Genomic DNA, 21,471 nt, shown 5'->3' on the forward strand with positions numbered 1-21,471 from the left:
GGGGTTAGGATTTCTTTGTTTGCTTGTTTTTTATGTAACCTGTTTGTTATATATGAACTGGAGGCCTGATGCACGAAATTTGTGCAAGAGGAGGCCCTTCTTCCTCCCAGCTGCCAGCACCGACTTCCCTCAGGCACCCGGGACCCGGGCTTCCCTTTCAGCCCTGGCTTCCCCCATTCCAATTAGCATATTATACTTTTATTATTATAGATTCTTTATGTACAACTTTTATAACTCAGTTCTCAAAAATGCATCTTAGCAAGTGGAATTTACCATTGACTTGCTCCCTTCTTTACTGGGGATTTTGATTTTGCAGATGAAGGCTATTCTCAGCTTATGGCAAAACTGATTTACTTTCTTGTCTTTTCCCTTTTTTCACATTGCCAAATAGTCTATATGCTTTGGCCTGTGTATGATTATCCAGTACTTTATCTCAAATAATATTGTGTATGATTTTTAAACTTTCAAACAGGATAGACTTCTTATTCTATAGAATTTTATATATGAAATGTAATGTTAACACTAGCAACAGTGGTTCATATAATATATGGTTGAGATGGTGCCCTGAAGCACATATAAAGAATATCTTAATAGTTCATAGCCTTTTAGTGAAGAGAAAGAAAATACCTTTTTTCGAGAAATAGAGGCACAAATAAATTTAGTAATTTTCCTACATTTAATGTGGGAGCTCTCAACTTATCTATGTAGTATCCATATTTGATTACGTAAGTGTTAACTTTATAAAGTTGGTAACCAGTTCTGACAGATCGTTATTTCCAAATTAAAGCTTGACCCTCATTTGTCATTTAACTGCTCTGGATCCCACTGTTTTATCTTCGGGATCCTTTGAGGCTCCCTGAAGCCCAGTTATAAAAAAAATAATCTCAAGCATCTAATCTCAGTTTTAAAAAATATATATTCATTATGTCTTTTCATAATAATTCTAATTACTAAAGGAAAAATTACTTTGGAATACTTTAGAAATCATAAACTTGCAAAACCTTTGCTTTTTATTCTATTCCTATAAGACTTTTCTTTTTAAATATTTAAATTATTATTCAAGTAGACTATTGTGATCATAATGTACTTATTCCTCCAGCTTTCCTCGCCCTGTGAAGACTACTTGGTTAAATAGAAATGCACCAGCACAAAACAGAGATTCTGTGATTCCAACTCTTGAAAGTGTGGTCTTCGGTATTAACTACACAAAACAGCTATCACCAGATGTAAGAACTAATATGTTTATAGATCCTTCCTTCTTATTTAAAATGAGATGTTTCTTTAATGTTTTATCTGTGAATGTGATTTTTTTTATATTAATATTTTGAGCTCAACAACTTATAGACCTAATTACCCTGTTTCCCAAAATAAGACAGTGTCTTATATTAATTTTTTCTCCCAAAGTTGCACTAGGTCTTATTTTCAGGGAATGTCTTATCTTTCCATGCACTAGGTCTTATTTTTGGAGGATGTCTTATTTTTGGGGAAACACAGTAAATATGATTCTAACAAATTGGTTGGTTCCAGTTGTTTATTTTGAAATTTTAACTGGATACTTAAAGATTTTACTAAATTTAATAGATAGAGATCTTTGCCTTTTTAAACTTGTAATTGACACCTCTTGCTCTCTTAACAGACCTGCTAGAATCATTCCAAAAGTGCCTGTAAAGAACATTTGGCAAAGTTAGGCCCAACTTGTAGTAGTACAAGTATAGCCATTACTCCTCTGAAAGGAAAAGGCTAAGGGTCCATCTGACCAGTAGCTATGACGCGCACTGACCACCTGGGGGCAGATGCTCAATGCAAGAGCTGCCATGACACACACTGGCCATTTAAAAATAAACAGCACTGCGGACCTGGCACCAACAAACTAACACTTGGCTTCCCCCAGGAGGGACACAGGCCCTGCCACCACCCTGGAGCAGTACCCCATCAAATCACAGCCAGTGCTGCTAAGACCCCATGGCGCAAAATGCAGCCCACAGCCCAGCCAGAAAAGGTTGCTGTGGGCTCCATGTAATGACATCACATAGCAACGCCCGGCTTCCTCTCCCTAGCAACTAGTCTCCTTTGAGTTTCTTTAGCCCAGGAACACAACTTTAATCAAATGTTTATGTGCCTCATTTCATTTGATCCTCACAGAACTCCTGAAGTAGGTAGATAGAAGACTCAGTAGGATCCTATTTTCTTTTTATTAGCTGGAAAACAGAGATTTAGAAAGTTTAGAAACTTGACCCAACTGAAAACCTTGAAAATGACTTCAGGTTTTCTCACTGTGCAGAATACAGTCAAACACTGCTACAGTTAAATATTTTACCCTTTGTTCTCCCTGAGTGATCTATAATAATAATCTGTTTCGTGTTGGTATTTACTGCTGTGTTGCTAACAATTACCTGAAAGAGAAGTTGAGGTGCTTCACTGGGCTGGGAAAAGTTTAGATAAATCAGAAAGCAAGTCTAATTAAGCAAGTTTGTTCTATATATATATAAAAGGCTAAGTTCACTCACGCATATATGATACATATAAAGCTCTCCCTGGCGCCAATCGCACGCATATGTTTCAATCTGTCATTGTCAATCGTGAATTTGGTTGATACTTCTATTATAGGGAAAGGGCGAATAGCAATATTAAAATATTTCTTCTAATTAATTTTCTTTCATTGTGCACAAATCTGTGCACCAGGACACTACTTATACTATAAAAGTAGAGTATCTGTCCCTCAGTCCAAATGTAATTTGAACCTCAAAGTTTTTTGTTTTTTTTAAAAACCCTCATAATCTGCTTGTTTTAAAAATCTGTCACTGAAATTGCTAGTTGCATTTCATGTTTAAATTGCTTGTAGTAAGAGCAACTCCTTAAAATATTGCCATATTTCTTATGTTTTAGGAAAGCTGTAATTAGTAAATGCTTAAGTTTTTCATTTCTTTTCTCTTAAATTTCAAGTGTAACATTTTTATATTTTGGTTACTAACACTCTATATCCCAAATCTATTCTTTATTTAGGGTTGCAGCTTTATTATTGCAGACTCCTTCCTACATCATGCTTATCATTTTCATTATACACTTTGTGCCACTTTGCTGCTAGCCTTCAAGGGATTGCACAGCTACTTCATCACGGTAACAGAAGAGATACCCTCTTGTCAGAAACTAGAACTAGGTATGTTAAAGTAGTCAGACCTATCTTATAGTCAAGTAATTTTCTTCATTCTCCTATTACTAGTTATCAGCTTTGACATAGTTTTTCTATACTAAAACTGTAATGTTAAGTGCTTCACTTTTCCTTCTCTCAGTTCCATCTTTTTCCACATTTGGTAATTACTTTCTGCAATTTATGATGTTGAGAACTAACTTCTTGATGCTAAGTTTGAAATGAGTCTTTTGATAGTATATGAACATATGCTTTTATTAAAAAATCTACTTCAACTATAATCAGAAAGTATATTGGAAAGCAAATATAATTATAGAATCATGGGAACATAAATTAAACTCATATTTCCAAATATTTAAAAATTGAAGAAGAGTATAGGTATTTGGGACATTTTTATATACATTTGGTTTTAAGTGAACTCAGATCTTATTTATTTCATTTCAAAAAAGAATTAAACTTTAATTTTAATCCAACAATAATATCTACATATATGTTACAGTAGATGATAAAAAAAATTATATTGTTTTGCCCAGCTGGTGTGGCCCAGTGGTTGAGCATTTACCCGTGAATCAGGAGGTCACATTTCGATTCCTGCTCAGGGCTCATGCCCAGGTTGCAGGCTCAATCCTCAGTAGGGGTGTACAGAAGGCAGCCAATCAATGATTCTCTCTCATCACTGATAGTTCTCTCTCTCTCTTCCCTCTTCCCTTCCTATCTCAATAAAATAAATTTTAAAAAATCGTACTGCCTTAACTTTGTATGTCCTTTATAGTTTGCAAAATCCTTGTACATATATAATTTCACAAAAGACAAATTATTGGGATTAGCAGAAATAAGTTTTTACTTAGACTTTCAATGATAGTTTTTTAATAAGCTTTTATTTTAAAGTATCAAGTTATAGCTCATCATAAAAGCACATTTTAGTGATCTCTTCAAAATAAATTATTTTTTAAAAATATATTTTATTGATTTCTTACAGAGAGGAAGGGAGAAAGATAGTGAGCTAGAAACGTCAATGAGAGAGAAACATCGACCAGCTGCCTCTTGCACACCCCCTACCGGGGATGTGCCCACAACCGATGTACATTCCCCTGACTGGAATCGAACCTGGAACCTTTCAGTCCGCAGACCGACGCTCTACCACTGAGCCAAACCAGTTTCAGCCCGAATAAATTATTTTTAATATATATATATATATATATATATATATATATATATGTTATTCATTTCAGAGAGGAAGAGAGAGAAAGAGATAGAAACATCAATGACGAGAGAGAATCATTGATCGGATACCTCCTGCACGCCCCCTATTGGGGATCGAGGCCACAACCCGGGCATGTGCCCTTGGCCAGAATTGAACCTGGGAACCGAGTAAATTATTTTTATTTTACATTTGAATAAATCAGAAGTTACATTTTAAATCTTAAATTTTTTCAGGGTTCTTTGTTTATTTCTTTTGTTACTCGAGAATCTCAGTCTTTTAACAATATTGATGCATTTAAAAATAGTTACTGTTATTGAAAATAGTTCTTGGGTTTGAGACTAATTAGCCTATTTTTATAATTGCCTATTTGGGAATGCAAAAGAACTATAAGAAAGTATAATAATTTGTACCTTACTTAAATTCAGCTGTCAGAAAATGCTGGATATTGTGCCATTCCCTATCATCAACTACTCCAGAGGGTTTGATTAATTCCATTAGTTCAGTTCAAACTTTTTTAACTTACCAAGAAGCAGGTATCAATTGTCTATTTAGGATATTTGATGCAAAAATCCCAATGTATACATGAAACACAACCAATAGGAATGTGTGTTTGTTCTTTTTTGCTCATGTGTTCTTTCTAAAGATAAAAATGGAAGTGTGAAAGCCTTTAGATTACTATCCTCTGAAATTTTCTTTTTCCTTCCTATTATTTCCTATAGTTTGAATCTTTCTATTTCCCTTAGGAAAATCCTGTAAGAGACTTAAAAAATCCTGCTTAAAATACAAACTTTTTAAAATGAAAGGATTGTTTGTAGGATTGATGAATTTAGGCTATCACTTTTCCTCAATTGATGGAAAAATTATGGTGCATATATTTTTTAACTTGGTTCTTTGGAACTCAGACATTTTCTTAGGAGAATCCTATCTAATAAAAAAGGGGGGGAAAAAGAATAATATGCAAATTGACCATCACCCCAACACACAAAGTGGCTGTCCCCATGTGGACACAAGATGGCCAGCAGGGGAGGGCAATTGGGAGGGACCAGGCCTGCAAGGGAGGGCAGTTGGGGGTGATCAAGCCTGCAGGGAGGGAAGTTAGGGGTGATCAGGCTGGCAGAGGAATGGTTAGGGGGTGATCAGACTGGCAGCCAGAAGCGGTTAGGGGCAATCAGGAAGGCAGGCAGGCGAGCATTTGGGAGCCAGCAGTTCTGGACTGTGAGAGGGATGTACAGCTGCCCATTTATGCCCGATTCTATCATGATTGGGCCTAAATGGGCAGTCGGGCATCCCTCGAGGGGTCCCAGATTGGAGAGGGTGCAGGCTGGACTGAGGGACACACAAACACACCCTCCCCCCCAGGCACAAATTTCGTGCACCAGGCCTCTAGTTATATAATAAATTTTGGTTAATTTAGATTTAATGACCAGACCACAAAATTATTAAACCACAATATTAGTGAAAGACAGTACCACATACCTGAAAAGTAGTGTTATAAAAAGTAGTGGTGTGAAACTTAGAAGCCGTGTGTAATACTACTTATACAAAAAAATTTGTTAATAGTTTTGATGTAGAATTTATGGAGGCCTTATCTTGTAGTGCTAAAGAGTACATGTTTGGAGCCATTTCTGTTACTTACTAGCAAAGCGAATTTCATTCTAAAGGAGTAGGGGAAATTAAAGGGAACCAAATATGGTGCATGAGTTTGGCAGGAAAGATGAAGACATCCAAAAGATAGAGGGTATAAGGCAGCTCTAGGAGTAAGATTTCTTAATGGTATAATTACCTTGGGCTTTTTATGAGTACCTAATGTGTCAGATGCTGAGGAAAGAATAGGGTCTCTGTCTTTAAATAGCTTTGACTTCTCCCCTTCCCTTAATAAGTAATCAGTTCAGTATAGGGATGAATGAGAGAAGCTCTCCCGCAAGACGGGGCTTCTTGTGGTTTTAATGTAGAGTAGGGGTGTCGAACTCAATCAGAGAAGGGGCCAAAATCTAAAATCCAGCCTAAATCACGGGCCGAATGGTTTACTGAACAGTCATAAACTGACAATGTCATAAACTGACAGCGGAGTGCAGTGATGACAGCGCGGTGCGGGCCACATTGCAAGGCCTGGCAGGCTGGATTTGGCCCGCGGGCCTTGTGTTTGACACATGTGATGTAGAGAGTTACATACGAGATGGGCCTATATATGCTTGTATAAGGAAGAAGTCTATGAGCATTTAATTTTCAAATAGATTATTATTTGTGAATGAAATAACACATGAACTACATTTTAACTTAAAATCTTCCTCTAAAAGAAAGTGATGTTTAAAGAAATCAGGCATCTCTTTTCAAAGGCAAAGATTTATTTTAAATATGTTAGACAATATTAGCACTTTTTTGCTAATTTATTACTCTAACTTCAGTGTGATCATTTATTTACAAGGCCTTTAAGTTTCTCTCAGGTAAGAATTGCTTTTTTTATCCTATATGTTGCTTTGGGCTTCTAGATGCAATGTAGAAAATTTCATAATTAAAAGAGCTTTTATATTTACTTAATTTCAACTTTATTTTAAATTATATGGTTAATATTATATCAAAAAATAAAGTTCTGCTGAAGCCGGTTTGGCTCAGTGGTAGAGCGTCGGTCTGCGGACTGAAGGGTCCTAGGTTCGATTCCGGTCAAGGGCATGTACATTGGTTGCGGGCACATCCCCGGTAGGGGGTGTGCAAGAGGCAGCTGGTCGATATTTCTCTCTCATCGATGTTTCTAGCTCTTTATCTCTCTCTCCCTTCCTCTCTGTAAAAAGTCAATAAAATATATTTAAAAAAAAAAAAGTTCTAAAGCAAACCCAAACTTTAATTTTAATAAGTAAATAATAGTAATAGAATAAAATTATTACTACCTTATTCATCTATTTACTCAAATATATTTATTGAATGAGTGAATGATTGAATAAATAAAACAGCATAATATAGTTTTTGTTGTTACTTGAAAAGTTTATAGGCATCAATACATAGCTTATAGCAGTTTCCTAGGGATTTTTAAAATCAAGACTCCTCTTCAATAAATATGTATTGGTAATACTTTGTATTATTCTTAAACTTTTCATTACTATTTATATTTTCTATTTATTTTGACTTAGTTTATTATTTTATTCTTGAATGCATCTTCTAGGAGAACCTCTAAAATACTATCAACTATTCCAAATAAACTGCATATTCTTAGCTATTAATATTAATGTTGTTTATTTTTATTCTACCAAAATTAAATTATAGGCACTAGATAATACATCCTTAAAACACTGTTGTCTGAACCTCATCATATTCACCAGTTTTAATAAGTGGACTTAAAGTAATTCTTGATTAAAAGATTTATTTTATTTCCTTCTACTATTTAGCATTTTTCTTGAGTTTTCAAATAAATATATGTAGAAGTCTTTAACTCCACCATGCTTTGAAAATGTATCTAAACTCTGCTTTGCCTTTTAAAATGTGCCTTGAATTCCTTTCTGCTTTTGCCTTTTTATTTTCTCCTAGATGAATGATGTACATTTTTTTGATGGCATATAGTTAAATATTGGTTTGGTGCCAAGAACTCTTACTAAAATGGGAGTCACAAGTTCTGGAATCTAGGCTTTGGCAAGTGTTGGTCTGGGCTCCAATATCCACACTTGTAAAAGCAAGGGTTTGACTTAGCTGATCTTTGAGATCACTGCCATCTCTAAAATTCTGAGTCTAAAAAATTAAAACATGAAAATATCGATTATGAAATGTTGAGTGGCGCTTACATTTAAATAGGAAAGAGAACATAGTAATATAAACTTGAATGTACATCATTTGTAACTCTAATAAGCTAATTAACTAACTCAAAGATTCTGCTTCAGAATTCTAATCTAATTGCATTATCAGATCAATGCTAAATCTATTAATAGCAACTTTGGAAATTCTAATAAATTTTGTTGTAAAAGGAGTATAGTAACTAGTGCTGTGTGCAATCCTTATAACTAGCCAAAGCCAACATGCAGGTCCTTTATGAGCGCCTCCTCAGAAGAAAACAGCCACGATCCCAGAAAGACACCTGTCTAGGTATGTTTATAAATAGGTTAAGTAAATAATCCCTTTTAATTAGTACTAAATTTTGCTCTAAATTAGTGTCAAAATTTTATAAATATGTATTTATATAGTGTGTTTCTACCACCGTTACTTAAGAACTTTTAGAATTTGATTTGTAGATAAGCTTTGGTTAATTTCTTAATTTGTAATATTGAAGTTTTTATTTAAAACTAGAAATGATAAATGCAAAGATTTCTTTGGCTCTTTCCATTTTCTTCTAGAATCCCACAAACAGCACGTTTTGGAAATCATATTTATTGCCAGAATTTGTTGATTTAATTATATTGCCTTCAATTTATCTTTAGGTATGACTGATGATAATGAAATGTGGTTTAAAAACTGAAGTTAGTTTCATGCATTACAGAAATAAAGAAGAGAAACATCTTTATTATTTGGTTTTGCTTTTTATATCATTTTGCTTTTATTTTTTATTCTAAATTTTAAAAGTTAAGTAGTATCAGTACCATCTAGTATGTTACATGTTGTAAAGGAAATATTTTAATCTCCTTAATTTATTGATATATTTTATTATATATTTTAGTTTGTTATTAACTAGAATTTAATTTACTATCTTTTTTACAAGTATATTGAAAGTTTTTACTTTGAGCTGGATAGACCATCCCAATTACATTTCTAAAAAGTTATGAAAGACTGTAGTAATAAAAAAATAAAATAAAATCACCATGTTTCCTAGTTTTTAGGATTATAAACAAAAGGAAATTAATGAGCCAAAATCTTCCTTAACATTTCTCAGATGAAAACTAGCTCAGAATACTTAAGTTGGGTCAGTTTTCATTAAAACTTAAGAGAGAACTACGGAGGGGGGTAATATGTTTATAAATCATTCTTTTTCTTTCATATTTAAATTAAATTAAATAGCAGGTCACTTAAGAAATGTAAAAATTTTGAAATTTACCTCAATTTATGAATATTAAATGTTATATTAAAAAAGCTTAATAAATACAATTTAATAAAAAAAAACTTAAGAGAGAAAATTATTTTCTTATCAGGAAGAAAAAACAAAGTTGAAGGTTTGTTATAATCACTACTTTGGAATACAATTTTATATTCTCACTAGAGGCTCAGTGCATGAACTTGTGCACTAGTGGGGTCCCTCAGCCTGGCCTGAAGGATTGGGCTGAAACCAGCTCTCTGACATCCCTCAAGTAGTCCTGAATTGCAAGAGGACACAAGCCAGGCTGAGGGACCCTACCAGTGCATGATCAGGGCCGGGAAGAGACAGGGGAGGTTGGTCAGCCGGGGAAGGACCACAAGAGGTCTCCAGGGCCCATCTCGCTCAGTCCTGATTGGCTGGACTCCAGCAGCAAGCTAACTTACCAGTTGGAGCATCTGCCTCCTGGTGGTCAGTGCACATCATAGTGACTGGTTGGCAAGTCAACTGTCTAAACCCTGGTGGTCAGTGCATGTCATAGCGAGTGGTTGAGTAGCCTTAGCATATCATTATCATATTATGCTTTGATTGTTTGAAATGTGTTAGTGTTCTTTCTAGCAATAAAAATATACTTCTCCCCCAATACCATTAATAAAAATCTTTAAAAAAAAGAATAAGCAGTTGTACTAGAAAACATATATATATATATATATATATATATATATATATATATATATATAAAATTTTCATATAAACTTGTAAGCCTGTCAATTTACATTTTAAATAATTTTACAGAATGCTACTTATGTAATAAGGCCTATATAAAGAAGGGCGCAGTTTTTAGTTGTGTGGGAAAAGACTTGATTTAAAACTGAACTGTAATGAATTAAATTATAATTTTTATTAATACTTTTATTAAATAATACTTCTATTAAGATATCTTTGATTCATAAATGCTAACATTATATTGGCATTTTCTGTGCTATGTTACAAATATCTGTTGAATAACAGAATAGATGAATGAATGGATGGATTTAGAAAATAGACTTTACCCTTTGACCTAACAATCCCACTTTAGTTAACCTATATAACAGAAATAAGAGTACTAGTATGTAAAGATATATGTATAAGCATGTTTATTGTTATATTGTTCTTAGTGTTAAAACACTCAAAATAAATGTTCATCATCTGGCAAAGTGGAGTATAGAAGAAATTATGTGGTACTCACACAAAGGAATATTATGCATCCATTTTAGAAAATGTTTTAGGGCTCCAGATTTTCATGGAGTGCTGAGAGAAAGAAAAAGGCAAATTGCTGAAAATGTGTAAAATACCCCATTTTTGTAAAACAGCAACTCCAAAACTTAATATATGTATATGTATGTATGTTTGAAAAATATGTTCAAGGTGCTAACCTAGGATTAGCAGGAGGAGCTAAAATTATTTTATGTAAGATAATATATCACATTTATACATTTCTATAAAATTGTGTGTGTGTGTGTGTGTGTGTGTGTGTGTGTGTGTGTATGTATAATGTTAAGAAGAAAAATTAATTGAAGTAGAATTTTAAACTCAGATAACAGTCCTATATGATTTTGAAGTCATTTGAACTCAAAAGATTTTGAGGTTAAGTTTTGCTTTTAAACATTCTTTAAGATATTGGTTACATTGAAGTAGCTTTCACTAGCCATAATATAAATGTACCAGTTTATGCATTTGGATCCTTTATGTAAAGATTTTAAAAAGTATCAAAACTCAAACTTAAAAATTTTTCATTTTTAAAAAATTTCTAGGATATGTAACTACTAAAACTTTTTCTATCACATGAAAAGATCATGAGTAATGTGAAAACAGTATTGGCATATGAAAGTTATGATTTTAAAACAGGGTCTGCTGCTGATTTCTTTTCAATTTTGGAAAACTTAATAGTAGAAGCTGCTGATTTATCTAACAATGAAATAATTTGTGAAATTTTACCAGATTTCTTTAGTTATCAGTGGGTTGACCAAATTTGTAATCTATTTCTTGGTGTATTTTAATAACTAAATATAATTTTATTTATATATTTTGTCAATTACAAAACATATGTGTTCTACTAGTTTTAGTTACCAGTAGAACATCTGTCGTTCACAGCATAGTTTGGTTGTATTTACTGTATAATTGTAACTGCTTATTTTATCAAATTAAATGTTTATCATTCTTTTTATTAAGTAGTAAACATTCAGTATGCCTTATGAGATAGTAAGTTGATGAGTGAATTCAGGATTTTAAAGAAAGTATTCTTGCCTTTGTGTGAGAAGGATCAATTAAACTCTCTTTAAGCAATAAAAGACAGACTACTAAGCTTTAGTGAAATTTTTAATATGTGGAATACAATAAAACCTAATTATATGTTTTGTCTTTTCTGTGATGTTACAGTACATGTTATTTTAGGTAAATAGGCAATATTTCCTTGACTGTGTTAGCCTCTTATGGGAACTGAAGCACTCTATTTAATAGAGCATAGAATTTAATGATTATCACATTGCCCACATGATTAATGTATTTATGAATATACATTATGTTGAAATGTAATTCATTGAATATAGTCAAAATATTTCTGTTTTTTAAAAGGTAATTTAATTTATATGATTTCAAAAATAGTTTTCAGGTAAAACGTTGAAATACTTTCTCTAATTGCTCTTTAATCCTTTCAGAGGATATGGATGTAGAAGCTCGGCTTACTGAACTATGTGAAGAAGTTAAGGTACTTGGATTTTTAAAATTCATATGATCAAGTCATTTGAGTGGATTGTGTTTTTTATTCTAAAAGTTGTGTCTAAGAAAACTTAGTAATTAATTATCTTTCCTAAAATGCAAAAACAAAATTGTTGATTATAGTAGAAGCACAGTCAAAAGACATTTGACTGGAGCGTGAAGTTAAAATTATCTTTAAAATGTGTGTTATTCTGCATATAAGTGAAATAGCAGTCAACTGATCAAAAGTGTGCTTTTTTTTCAATTAGTTTACTCAAAGAACTTCTAGACAAGTTTTTAAAGCATCACTTAAACTAGCATATTTTTATAAAATGATATTCAGAAATGAAAATTTGTTTTATTTCAATAGGTCGAATTTTTGTACAACTTTAAAATGGCACTTTCAACAAATGTTTGATGATGTAGGAAAATGTTCATATTGTGATATTCAGTAAAAATGGCACTAAAAAAATCTTTGTAATCAAACAAACTCAATGCATGTTTTTAAATAGTGTATATTCCATGTAAGATATGATAATCAAGGCTATTTTAAAAAACACAAATGTAAGATCTTATTCCTACATTAATAAGTATAAAATACCTTCTCAAACTTAATACTAATTTTCTTTTTAACATAAAAGTAATTTATTATTAACATTTTAAGACTTATATAAAGATTTATATAAACCAGAAGAAGTGTAGCTTATTTATACTTTAAGAGTTGCTTTCCCAAAATGAACATACTAAAGTCCTCTCTCAGAACTGTGGTGCTATGATCCCTGAGAAATAAAATTAATAATTACAAGGTATGGAGATATAATTAGTATAATTTGGCACAATTTGAACTTGAACAACTTTATTTTCACGTCCAGGTATAGTCATCCAGTAGGTAATAGGTCAAAAGAGATGTGATTCAGAGATATAAATTTAGCTGTCCGTGGTATTAAGATAGTACCATGGGAGTGACTTTTCAACTTCAAACTCGATATACTACTTCTGCCTTCTTTAGGATAGGGAAATGAAATCAGCATCTATCCATATATTTAGAGTAGGTGTCCTAGTATTACTAGTAATTGAATACAAAATTTTTGCAGTAAGAAATTATCTTCCTGAAAACTGACTACCGTCATGGTGAAATAAAGAAATACCTGTCCTCATAATCAAAATGCTTGTCCAAAAGAGAAGCAGTCATCCTTGGTGATATATATATATATATACAAACACACACACACACACACACACACATACATACACATACACTTTATACTTTATTCAAAAATCCTTATTTTATCATTCAAGAAAACCAAATGCTTTTTTATAAGATTCTGTATAATCTAGTTCCATAGTATAACCTAGAACTCCTAACTTTAGGTGAATATTTAAATAAATAGAATCTACTTCCATAGTATAACCTAGAACTCTTATCATCAGTTTAGGTGAATATTTAAATAAATGGAATAATTTAATACCACTGTTAGAACACTCATAATAGCATAATTGTTTACCCACCACTTTTTCCTCACTAGACTGTGAGCTTCTCATATTAATCTTTGTATCTGTAGAATGTTAGGCCCTAACATTTAAAATGTGTTCAATAAACAGTAGATGAATATTATAAAGAGAAAAAGTGTTTGACAACTGTGTAAAAGAATTATCATCAGCAAAATGAAATGTAAGAAACAGGAGTGATGCAAAAGCAGTACTATAGATAGTCCTTTATGAGAAGTTACAGATCTTTTTAAGTTCTTTACATTCGCTGATTGGAGGGGGGGAAAAAATTAAGATTTCATCTTTCAAAAATTTTCTAACTTTCAGTATGATTTGTATATTGTATTTAAAATTCCAAGTTTTTAGCATTTGAAGTTGATCATGCTCTATAGAATCCTGATTTATAATTTTGTACTGGATTTGACATTATTGCAGTTATAAGATACCTCAGATATTAAAATATTTGTTAAGTTGTTGAAAATTGCTATAGTAATTATCAAATAGAAAAAAACCACAGGTCAGTTTTCTTTCTACACATACACACATATTTCTTTTTAAAACTAAAAATGTGCCTTTGTATTAATATTCTCAATAATGTATTATTTTTAGGTGTGTTATAATAAGTCTCAGAGAACAGTTAAGGGTTTTTTGTTTTTTTTTTGTCATTTCAGAAAATAGAAAACCCTGATGAACTGGCAGAACATATAAATATGAATCTTGCACAACTTTGTTCACTTCTAATGGCTTTATGGGGACAATTTCTGGAAGTTATAACACTACATGAAGAACTACATCATTTATTAGCACAAGAAAACCATACTTTGAGGGTAAGTTAAAGAAAAGTGGTATTAGAGCATTTTAATAAGTATTAACATTTATCTTCAGAAATTTCTTATGAGTGAAAAGCCTGATTTTTACTTCATATGTTGATAAATCAGAAAAGAGACATTTATTTTGTTATTGTCTCTGATTTCTAAAGGTAATAATAGAAAAAAAACACACAAAAATATTCAACAGGGTTTTTATTTATTTATTTTTGGCAAAATTTTTAAATGATATAACTTTTTTAATTGAGGAAAATTGTTGTATAAAACTGGTACAGTTTTCTTTTGTGTGTGTGTGTGTGGGGGGGGGTGTGTTTCGAGTTTAATCCCCTAAAAGGGTTGCAGGAGGTAGCCAATCAATGATTCTCTCTCATCATTGATATTTTTCTCTCTTTCTCCTCCCTTGCTCAATTAAAAATATATATATTTTTTAAAAAGACACCAATTTCTTGTTAAAAATTGTAAACTATAAAACTAAAAATATAACTGAAATAAGAACTTACTAGATGGGCTCAATAGCAGAGTAAAAATGACAGAGGATAAAACCAGAAAGCTGAATTCTGACCAATAGATTTTACTTAGTCTGCACAGCAGAGAGAAAAAAGACTGAGGGAGAAAAAAAAAAGAAAAAACAGTCTCATGGACTTGTGAGACAAATACTACTATATCCTCAGTAGAAGAGAAAGAATGATGAGCTGAAAAATATTCAAAGAAATAATGACTGAAAACATTCCAAATTTGGCAAGACATACAGTGTGGGACAAAAGTAGGTTTATAGTTATTCATATGAAAAATAATAAAATTAATCCTATATAATAAAAGCCTAATACGCTAAATGTCCAGTCATCCAGTCTGTCATTCAACCAATCAAAGCATAATATGCTAATGATATGCTAAGGATTCTCAATCAAAGAGTAATATGCTAATGATATGCTTAAAACCAATCAACTGCTTGCTATGACGTGCACTGACCACCAGGGAGTAGACAGTCGACCTGTTGACCAGTCACTATGATGTGCACTGACTACCAGGGGGCAGATGCTCCATCTGGTAGGTTAGCTTGCTGCTGGGTTTCAACCAATTGAGACTTGAGCAAGATGGGCTGGACATGCTCTGAAGCCCTCCCACAGTCCTTCCCTAGCTCGCCAACCTCCCACATTCCTCCCTGGCTCCGATCATGCACTGGTGGGGTCCCTTTGCCCTGTGCCTTCTTGCAATTTGGGACCCCTTGAGGGATTTCTGAGAGCTGGTTTCAGCCCAATCCTGCAGGCCAGGCCAAGGGACACCACTAGTGCACAAATTCATGCACTGGGCCTCTAGTAAAAATAGTGCAAGATAAACTTTGTTTTCCATATTCATAACTATAAACCTATTTTTGCCCAATCCTGTATACATATACACATGTACATCACCATTGAGTGATGAATGGTGGCAGCTGAAATAAATGAAGAGAGGATAAATAACCCAATATATAGTTGGGAACACTGTGTTAAAATAAGAAAGTTTGATCTCTCTCTCACACCATCACACTATTAAAAATTAATTCTGGCCAAATTAAAATGGTTAACAAAAATACACAATAAAACTATAAAAATGAAAAATTCCAGCCTTAGCCGGTTTGACTCAGCAAATAAAGTGTCGGCCTTCGGACTGAAGGGTCCCAGGTTTGATTCCAGTCAAGGATACATGCCCAGGTTTTGGGTTAATCCCCAGTAGGGGACGTACAGGAGACAGCCAATCAATTATTTTCTCATATCATTGATGTTTCTGTCTCTCTCTCCCTCTTTCCCTTCCTCTCTGAAATCAATAAAAATATATATATTTTTTTAAATATCCAGTCAAATGATTAGTATAATCTTGGGATGAAGAGCTTTTAAAACTTGAAATCAGTTTTTAAAAGCACACTCAAAGAAATTTTGTTTCATTCTCTATCTAACAATGGCAAGAATACAGTATTTCTTGATACTGTAAATAAAAATACAATTCTGTGAATCCTTTATTTTAATTCTGTGAATCCTTTTAGTATTTGTCCTCCAATAACTCTGAAAATTATTATCATCTATATTATGGAAGTAGGGTCTTCATAGTTAAGTCTTTAAGTAAGATCTAGTGATACTTTATATTTTTTCTTACAAGGCATCAACTCTTGCAAATATCTGTTGAAAATATTGAAATAATGTAGGCAGGAAATCAGTTTAATTCATAATTTGTATTTTTAAATTATTGCTTCATATAGAATTACTAGAGGTCCGGTAAACGAAATTCATGCACGGGGGAGGTGGGGGAGTGTCTCTCAGCCCACCCTGAACGCTCTCCAATCTGGAACACCTCGAGGGATGTCCGACTGACCTTTTAGACCTGATCCCACCAGGATATCCCTCTCAGTCGGATATCCCTCTCACAATACATGACTGCTGGCCCTAACTGCTCACCTGTCTTCCTTCCTGATTGCCCCTAACTGCTTCTGCCTGCCAGCCTGATCACCCCCTAATCACTCCCAAGCCAGACTGATTGATGTCTAACTGCTCCCCTGCCAGCCTGTTTGCCCCCAACTTCCCTCCTATTCTGGCCTGGTCACCCCTGACTGCTCTCCCCTGCAGGATTGATTGTCTCCAACTGCCCTTCCTCGCAGGCCTGGTCCCTCTCAACTGCCCTCCCTTGCTGGCCATCTTGTGGTGGCCATCTTGTGTCCACATAGGGCAGGATCTTTGACCACATGAGGGCAGCCATATTGTGTTTTGGGGTGATGGTCAATCTACATATTATTCTTTTATTGGATAGGATAAAGGCCTGGTGCATAGGTGGGGGCCAGGTGGTTTGCCCTGAAGGGTGTCCCAGATCAGGGTGGGGGTTCCCTTGGGATGTGAGGCGGCCTGAGAGAGGGGCCTGCGGTGGTTTGTAGGCCAACCATGCCCCCTGGCAACCCAAGTGGAGGCCCTGGTATCTCTAATTTATTTACCTTCTACAATTGAAACTTTATAGCCTTAGGCAGAGGCCTGGACAGGCTAGGGTGTGCGGAAAGCTTTGCTTCTTCCATTGCCGAGGGCATCCCTAACCTCCCACTCTTTCCATCTCCGTGGCTGCTGCCATTTCTGTTTGGATTTGTTTACCTTCTATAATTGAAACTTTGTAGCCTTGAGTGGAGGCTTAGGCCGGCTAGGGCAGGTGGAAAGCTTGGCTTCCTCCATTGCCCGGGAAACCCAAGCCTCCCTCCTGCTCTCTGTGGCTGTAGACATCTTGGTTAGGTTTATTTGTATATTTGCTCTGATTGGCGGGTGGGCATGGTTTGTGGGTATAGCAGAGTGATGGTTAATTTGCATATTACTCTCTTATTATGTAGGATACTATCTCTAGTAGTTGTCTACTATTTGAGCTGCACATTATAGAACACTTAACCAACAGTGACTCAAATAAGGTGTTTTTTTTTCACACAACAATTTTGGATGTAAGGAGTATTGTCATTAAAGTCTAGGCCAATACTCTGTGCATAATTCAAAGTTAAAAAATACTTTCCTGGCCCTGGCTGGTGTGGCTCAGTTGGAGCATCCTATCATACACTGAAAGGCCATGGGCTCTATTCCCAATCAAGGCACATAACCAAGGTTGCAGGTTCGATCTCTGGTCAGGGTGCATACAGGACACAACAATTGATGCTTCTAGCTGAAACCAGTTTGGCTCAGTGATAGAGCGTCGGTCTCCGGACTGAAAGGTCCCAGGTTCAATTCCTGTCAAGGGCATGTACATTGGTTGCGGGCACATCCCCGGTAGGGGGTGTGCAAGAGGCAGCTGGTCAATGTTTCTATCTCATCGACGTTTCTAGCTCTCTATCCCTCTCTCCTCCTCTCTGTAAAAAATCAATAAAATATATTTTTAAAAAAACACAAAAAAAAACAATTGATGTTTCTATCTGACACTGATTTTTCCCTCTCTTTTCCTCTTTTCCTGAAATCAATTTAAAATTAAAAATAGTTGCCAGGACTCTAGACATCAGCTTTCAAGAGAGTAAAGGGTAGAAGGAAGGTATCAGCCACATTCATCTCTCTGTCTTAGTCTGCTCAGGCTGCTATAACAAAAAAAACCATAGACTTAATAGCTTTAACAACAAATATTTATTTCTCACCATTCTGGAGGCTGTGAAGTTCCCAGTACTGGCAGATTTCATGTCTGACGAGAGCCCACTTCCTGGTTCATAGATTTTTGTCTTCTCACTATGTCCTCACAGGACTCCAGTTTTCTTGAAATCACTAATTTATTAAATGTTTGAGATAAATCCGTATGGCAATGGAGAAGAAAATGTTTTTTAAATCTAAATTAATTAATGTATTTATTTTACAGTAGATTCTCATGTCTGATATCAGTATATATTAGATATTTAAAAATTCATAGTCCTCAGAGGCTTAGCACAAAAACTTTGCATTCAAGAGATCTAACATTTATAAACTCCAATGCAAGCTTCTTGAATTATTGGGAACGTTTCAAAAACCAGGCATAAAAATCTAATATCTGCTTCTTCTGTTTAACAAATTAACTGGTGAAATAAATTAAAGGGAATAAGTTTTGGTGTTTTTAATCAGTATTGGAACAAATACTTATGTAAGTTGAGATTTAATTCCCACTTGAAAAATTACCTTGCTGCTAAAATGCTCAACAAAATATTCGCATACCTGATTAAAAAGATCATACACTGTGATCAAGTGGGATTTATTCTAGGGATGCAAGGTTAGTACAATATTTGTAAATCAGTAAACATGATATATCATATAAACAAAATGAAAGATAAAAATCACATGATCATATCAATAGATGCAGAAAAAGCATTTGATAAAATCCATGACCCGTTTATGATAAAAACTCTCAGCAAAGTCATAATAAATGGAATATATGTCAACATAATAAAGGCCTTATCTGACAAACCCACAGCCAGCATCACAAACAATGGACAAAATCTGAAAGCGTTTCCCTTAAGATCAAGAATAATACAGGGATAACCACTTTAACCATTCTTATTTAACATAATTCTAGAAATTTTATCCAGACAATCAATGAGACAAGAAGAAGAAATAAAAGGCATCCAGATTGGAAAGGTGGAAGCAAAACTGTCATTATTTGCGGATGAAAGGATGCATATAGAAAACTCTAAACACTTAACAAAAAAACTACTAGAACTGATAAATGAACTCAGTAAAGTAGGATACAAAATATTCAGAAATTGATGGCCTTTTTGTAGACCAATAATGAGCTATCAGAAAGAAAAACTAAGAAAACAATCTCATTTACAATTGAAAAAAAACTAGTAATGTACCTATGAATAAATTATACTTGGAAAGTTATAGGTTACTAAAAAAATGAAATTTAGGAAAATACAAATATGTGGAAGCCTATGCCGTGTTCAGTGATAGGAAGAATTAACATAATTAAAATGTCCATACTACTTAAGGCAATCTATAGATTCAACACAATTTCTATTAAAATAACAATGGCATATCTCACAGAACTAGAACAAATATTTTAAAAATTTATATGGAATCACAAAAGACCCCAAATAGCCCCGGCAATCTTAAGAAAGAAGAACAAAGTTGGAGGTGTCACACTACCTGGTATACTACAAGGCTATAGTAATAAAAACAACATAGTGCTGGCATAAAAACAGACATAGATCAATGGAACAAAATAGCCCAGAAATAAATCCATGCATTTATTGTCAATTAATATTGACAAAAGATAGGAATATACAGTGGGGTAAGGACAGTCTATTTAATAAATGGTGTTGGGGAAAATTGGACAGCTACATTAAAAAAAAAAAAATATATATATATATATATATATATATATATATATGAAGCTGGACACACACACACACACACACACATATATATATATGAAGCTGGAACACACACACACACACACACACACACACATATATATGAAGCTGGAACACATTTTTACACCATACAAATTCCTTTGTCTAGGATTATGTATTCCCAAATATTCATGAGCTTGTATTGGCTCCACCACTCTGGTCAGTGATCTCTGTCCCCAGGTTTGACTGATGGGCAAGTACCTTCCCTATGTCACCCTAACTTCACTGGGCATGCATCTGTCTCTCTTTTGTTGGACTCCTTCCCCCAGTTATCTGCACAGAATGGGCTAGTTGTTCCCTCAGGAGTGTGAAATTGCAGCTTTCAGTGAAGCTGCCCAAGTGACATGCCTCCTTTCCTATCTATATATATAAAACCCTAATATGTACCGAAACCGGTTTGGCTCAGTAGATAGAGCATCTGCCTGTGGACTGAAAGGTCCCAGGTTCGATTCCGGCCAAGGGCATGTACATTGGTTGTGGGCACATCCCTAGTGGGGAGTGAGCAGGAGGCAGCTGATAGATTATTCTCTCTCATCGATGTTTCTAGCTCTCTATCCCTCTCTCTTCCTCTCTGTAAAAAATCAATAAAATATATTTTTTTAAAAACAAAAACCCTAATATGCAAATAGACCTAACCACAGAACATACAACTAGTCACTATGACATGCTGACCACCGGGGGGCACATGCAGAACATGGTGGGTGGCAGGATGGTGGAGCAGGTGAGCAGGAGCGCCAAACCAAGGTAGGACACCAGTCGCTGTCACTGGGGCAAGCCTCTGGTGGTTACTGAAAATATTTTGCTTGCACACACCACAGTCCCACCTGGCACTCACACCTACTGCTGGTGCCGGCCCCACTCACACTCATTGCCAGCACTGGAGCCAACATTTGCACCCAGTGCCGGTCCTGATCACTTGGTGCTGTCAGTGGATGTACGGGTGGCTGCCAGCCCCCACCGCCCCTGAGGGCTTTTCCACCGCCCCCTGCTTCTGGGGGGCAATGGGGGAAGCAGCAGGTACAACGGGGCCACTGCCGTCTACGTGTGAGCGGCGGCAGCAGAGCAGGGCTGCCAACAGACAGGAGACGCGGGGAGGGTAGGGGAGGCAGGGAGGCTGTGGCGGTAGGGGCCAGGCTGGGGCACGGAGGACGGACCAAGACCCTCACCTGTGCCTATTGCAGCCCACAGTTCTTTCAAGGTGCACGAATTTGTGTACTGGGCCCC

The 21,471-nt window shown here is 34.9% G+C and overlaps 1 protein-coding gene across 7 annotated transcripts in view; it reads left to right on the plus strand.

Moving 5' to 3' along the window:
* Positions 1–21,471, plus strand: part of FAM135A (family with sequence similarity 135 member A) — an 83,641-nt gene that overhangs the window by 30,142 nt on the left and 32,028 nt on the right. For 4 of the 7 annotated variants that reach the window (XM_084890382.1, XM_084890381.1, XM_084890385.1 and 1 more), the window contains 5 exons: positions 1,100–1,226; positions 3,004–3,157; positions 8,343–8,420; positions 12,036–12,085; positions 14,235–14,390. In XM_084890382.1, the coding sequence (XP_084746508.1) occupies positions 1,100–1,226; positions 3,004–3,157; positions 8,343–8,420; positions 12,036–12,085; positions 14,235–14,390 (565 nt within the window). Of the gene's footprint in view, positions 1–1,099; positions 1,227–3,003; positions 3,158–8,342; positions 8,421–12,035; positions 12,086–14,234; positions 14,391–21,471 lie in introns of those variants that run through there. The other 3 variants (XM_084890383.1, XM_084890386.1, XM_084890387.1) reach the window with 2 other exon arrangements.

Source organism: Pipistrellus hanaki (genome assembly GCF_964339955.1).
Source record: "Pipistrellus hanaki genome assembly, chromosome: 7".
Taxonomy (NCBI): domain Eukaryota; kingdom Metazoa; phylum Chordata; class Mammalia; order Chiroptera; family Vespertilionidae; genus Pipistrellus; species Pipistrellus hanaki.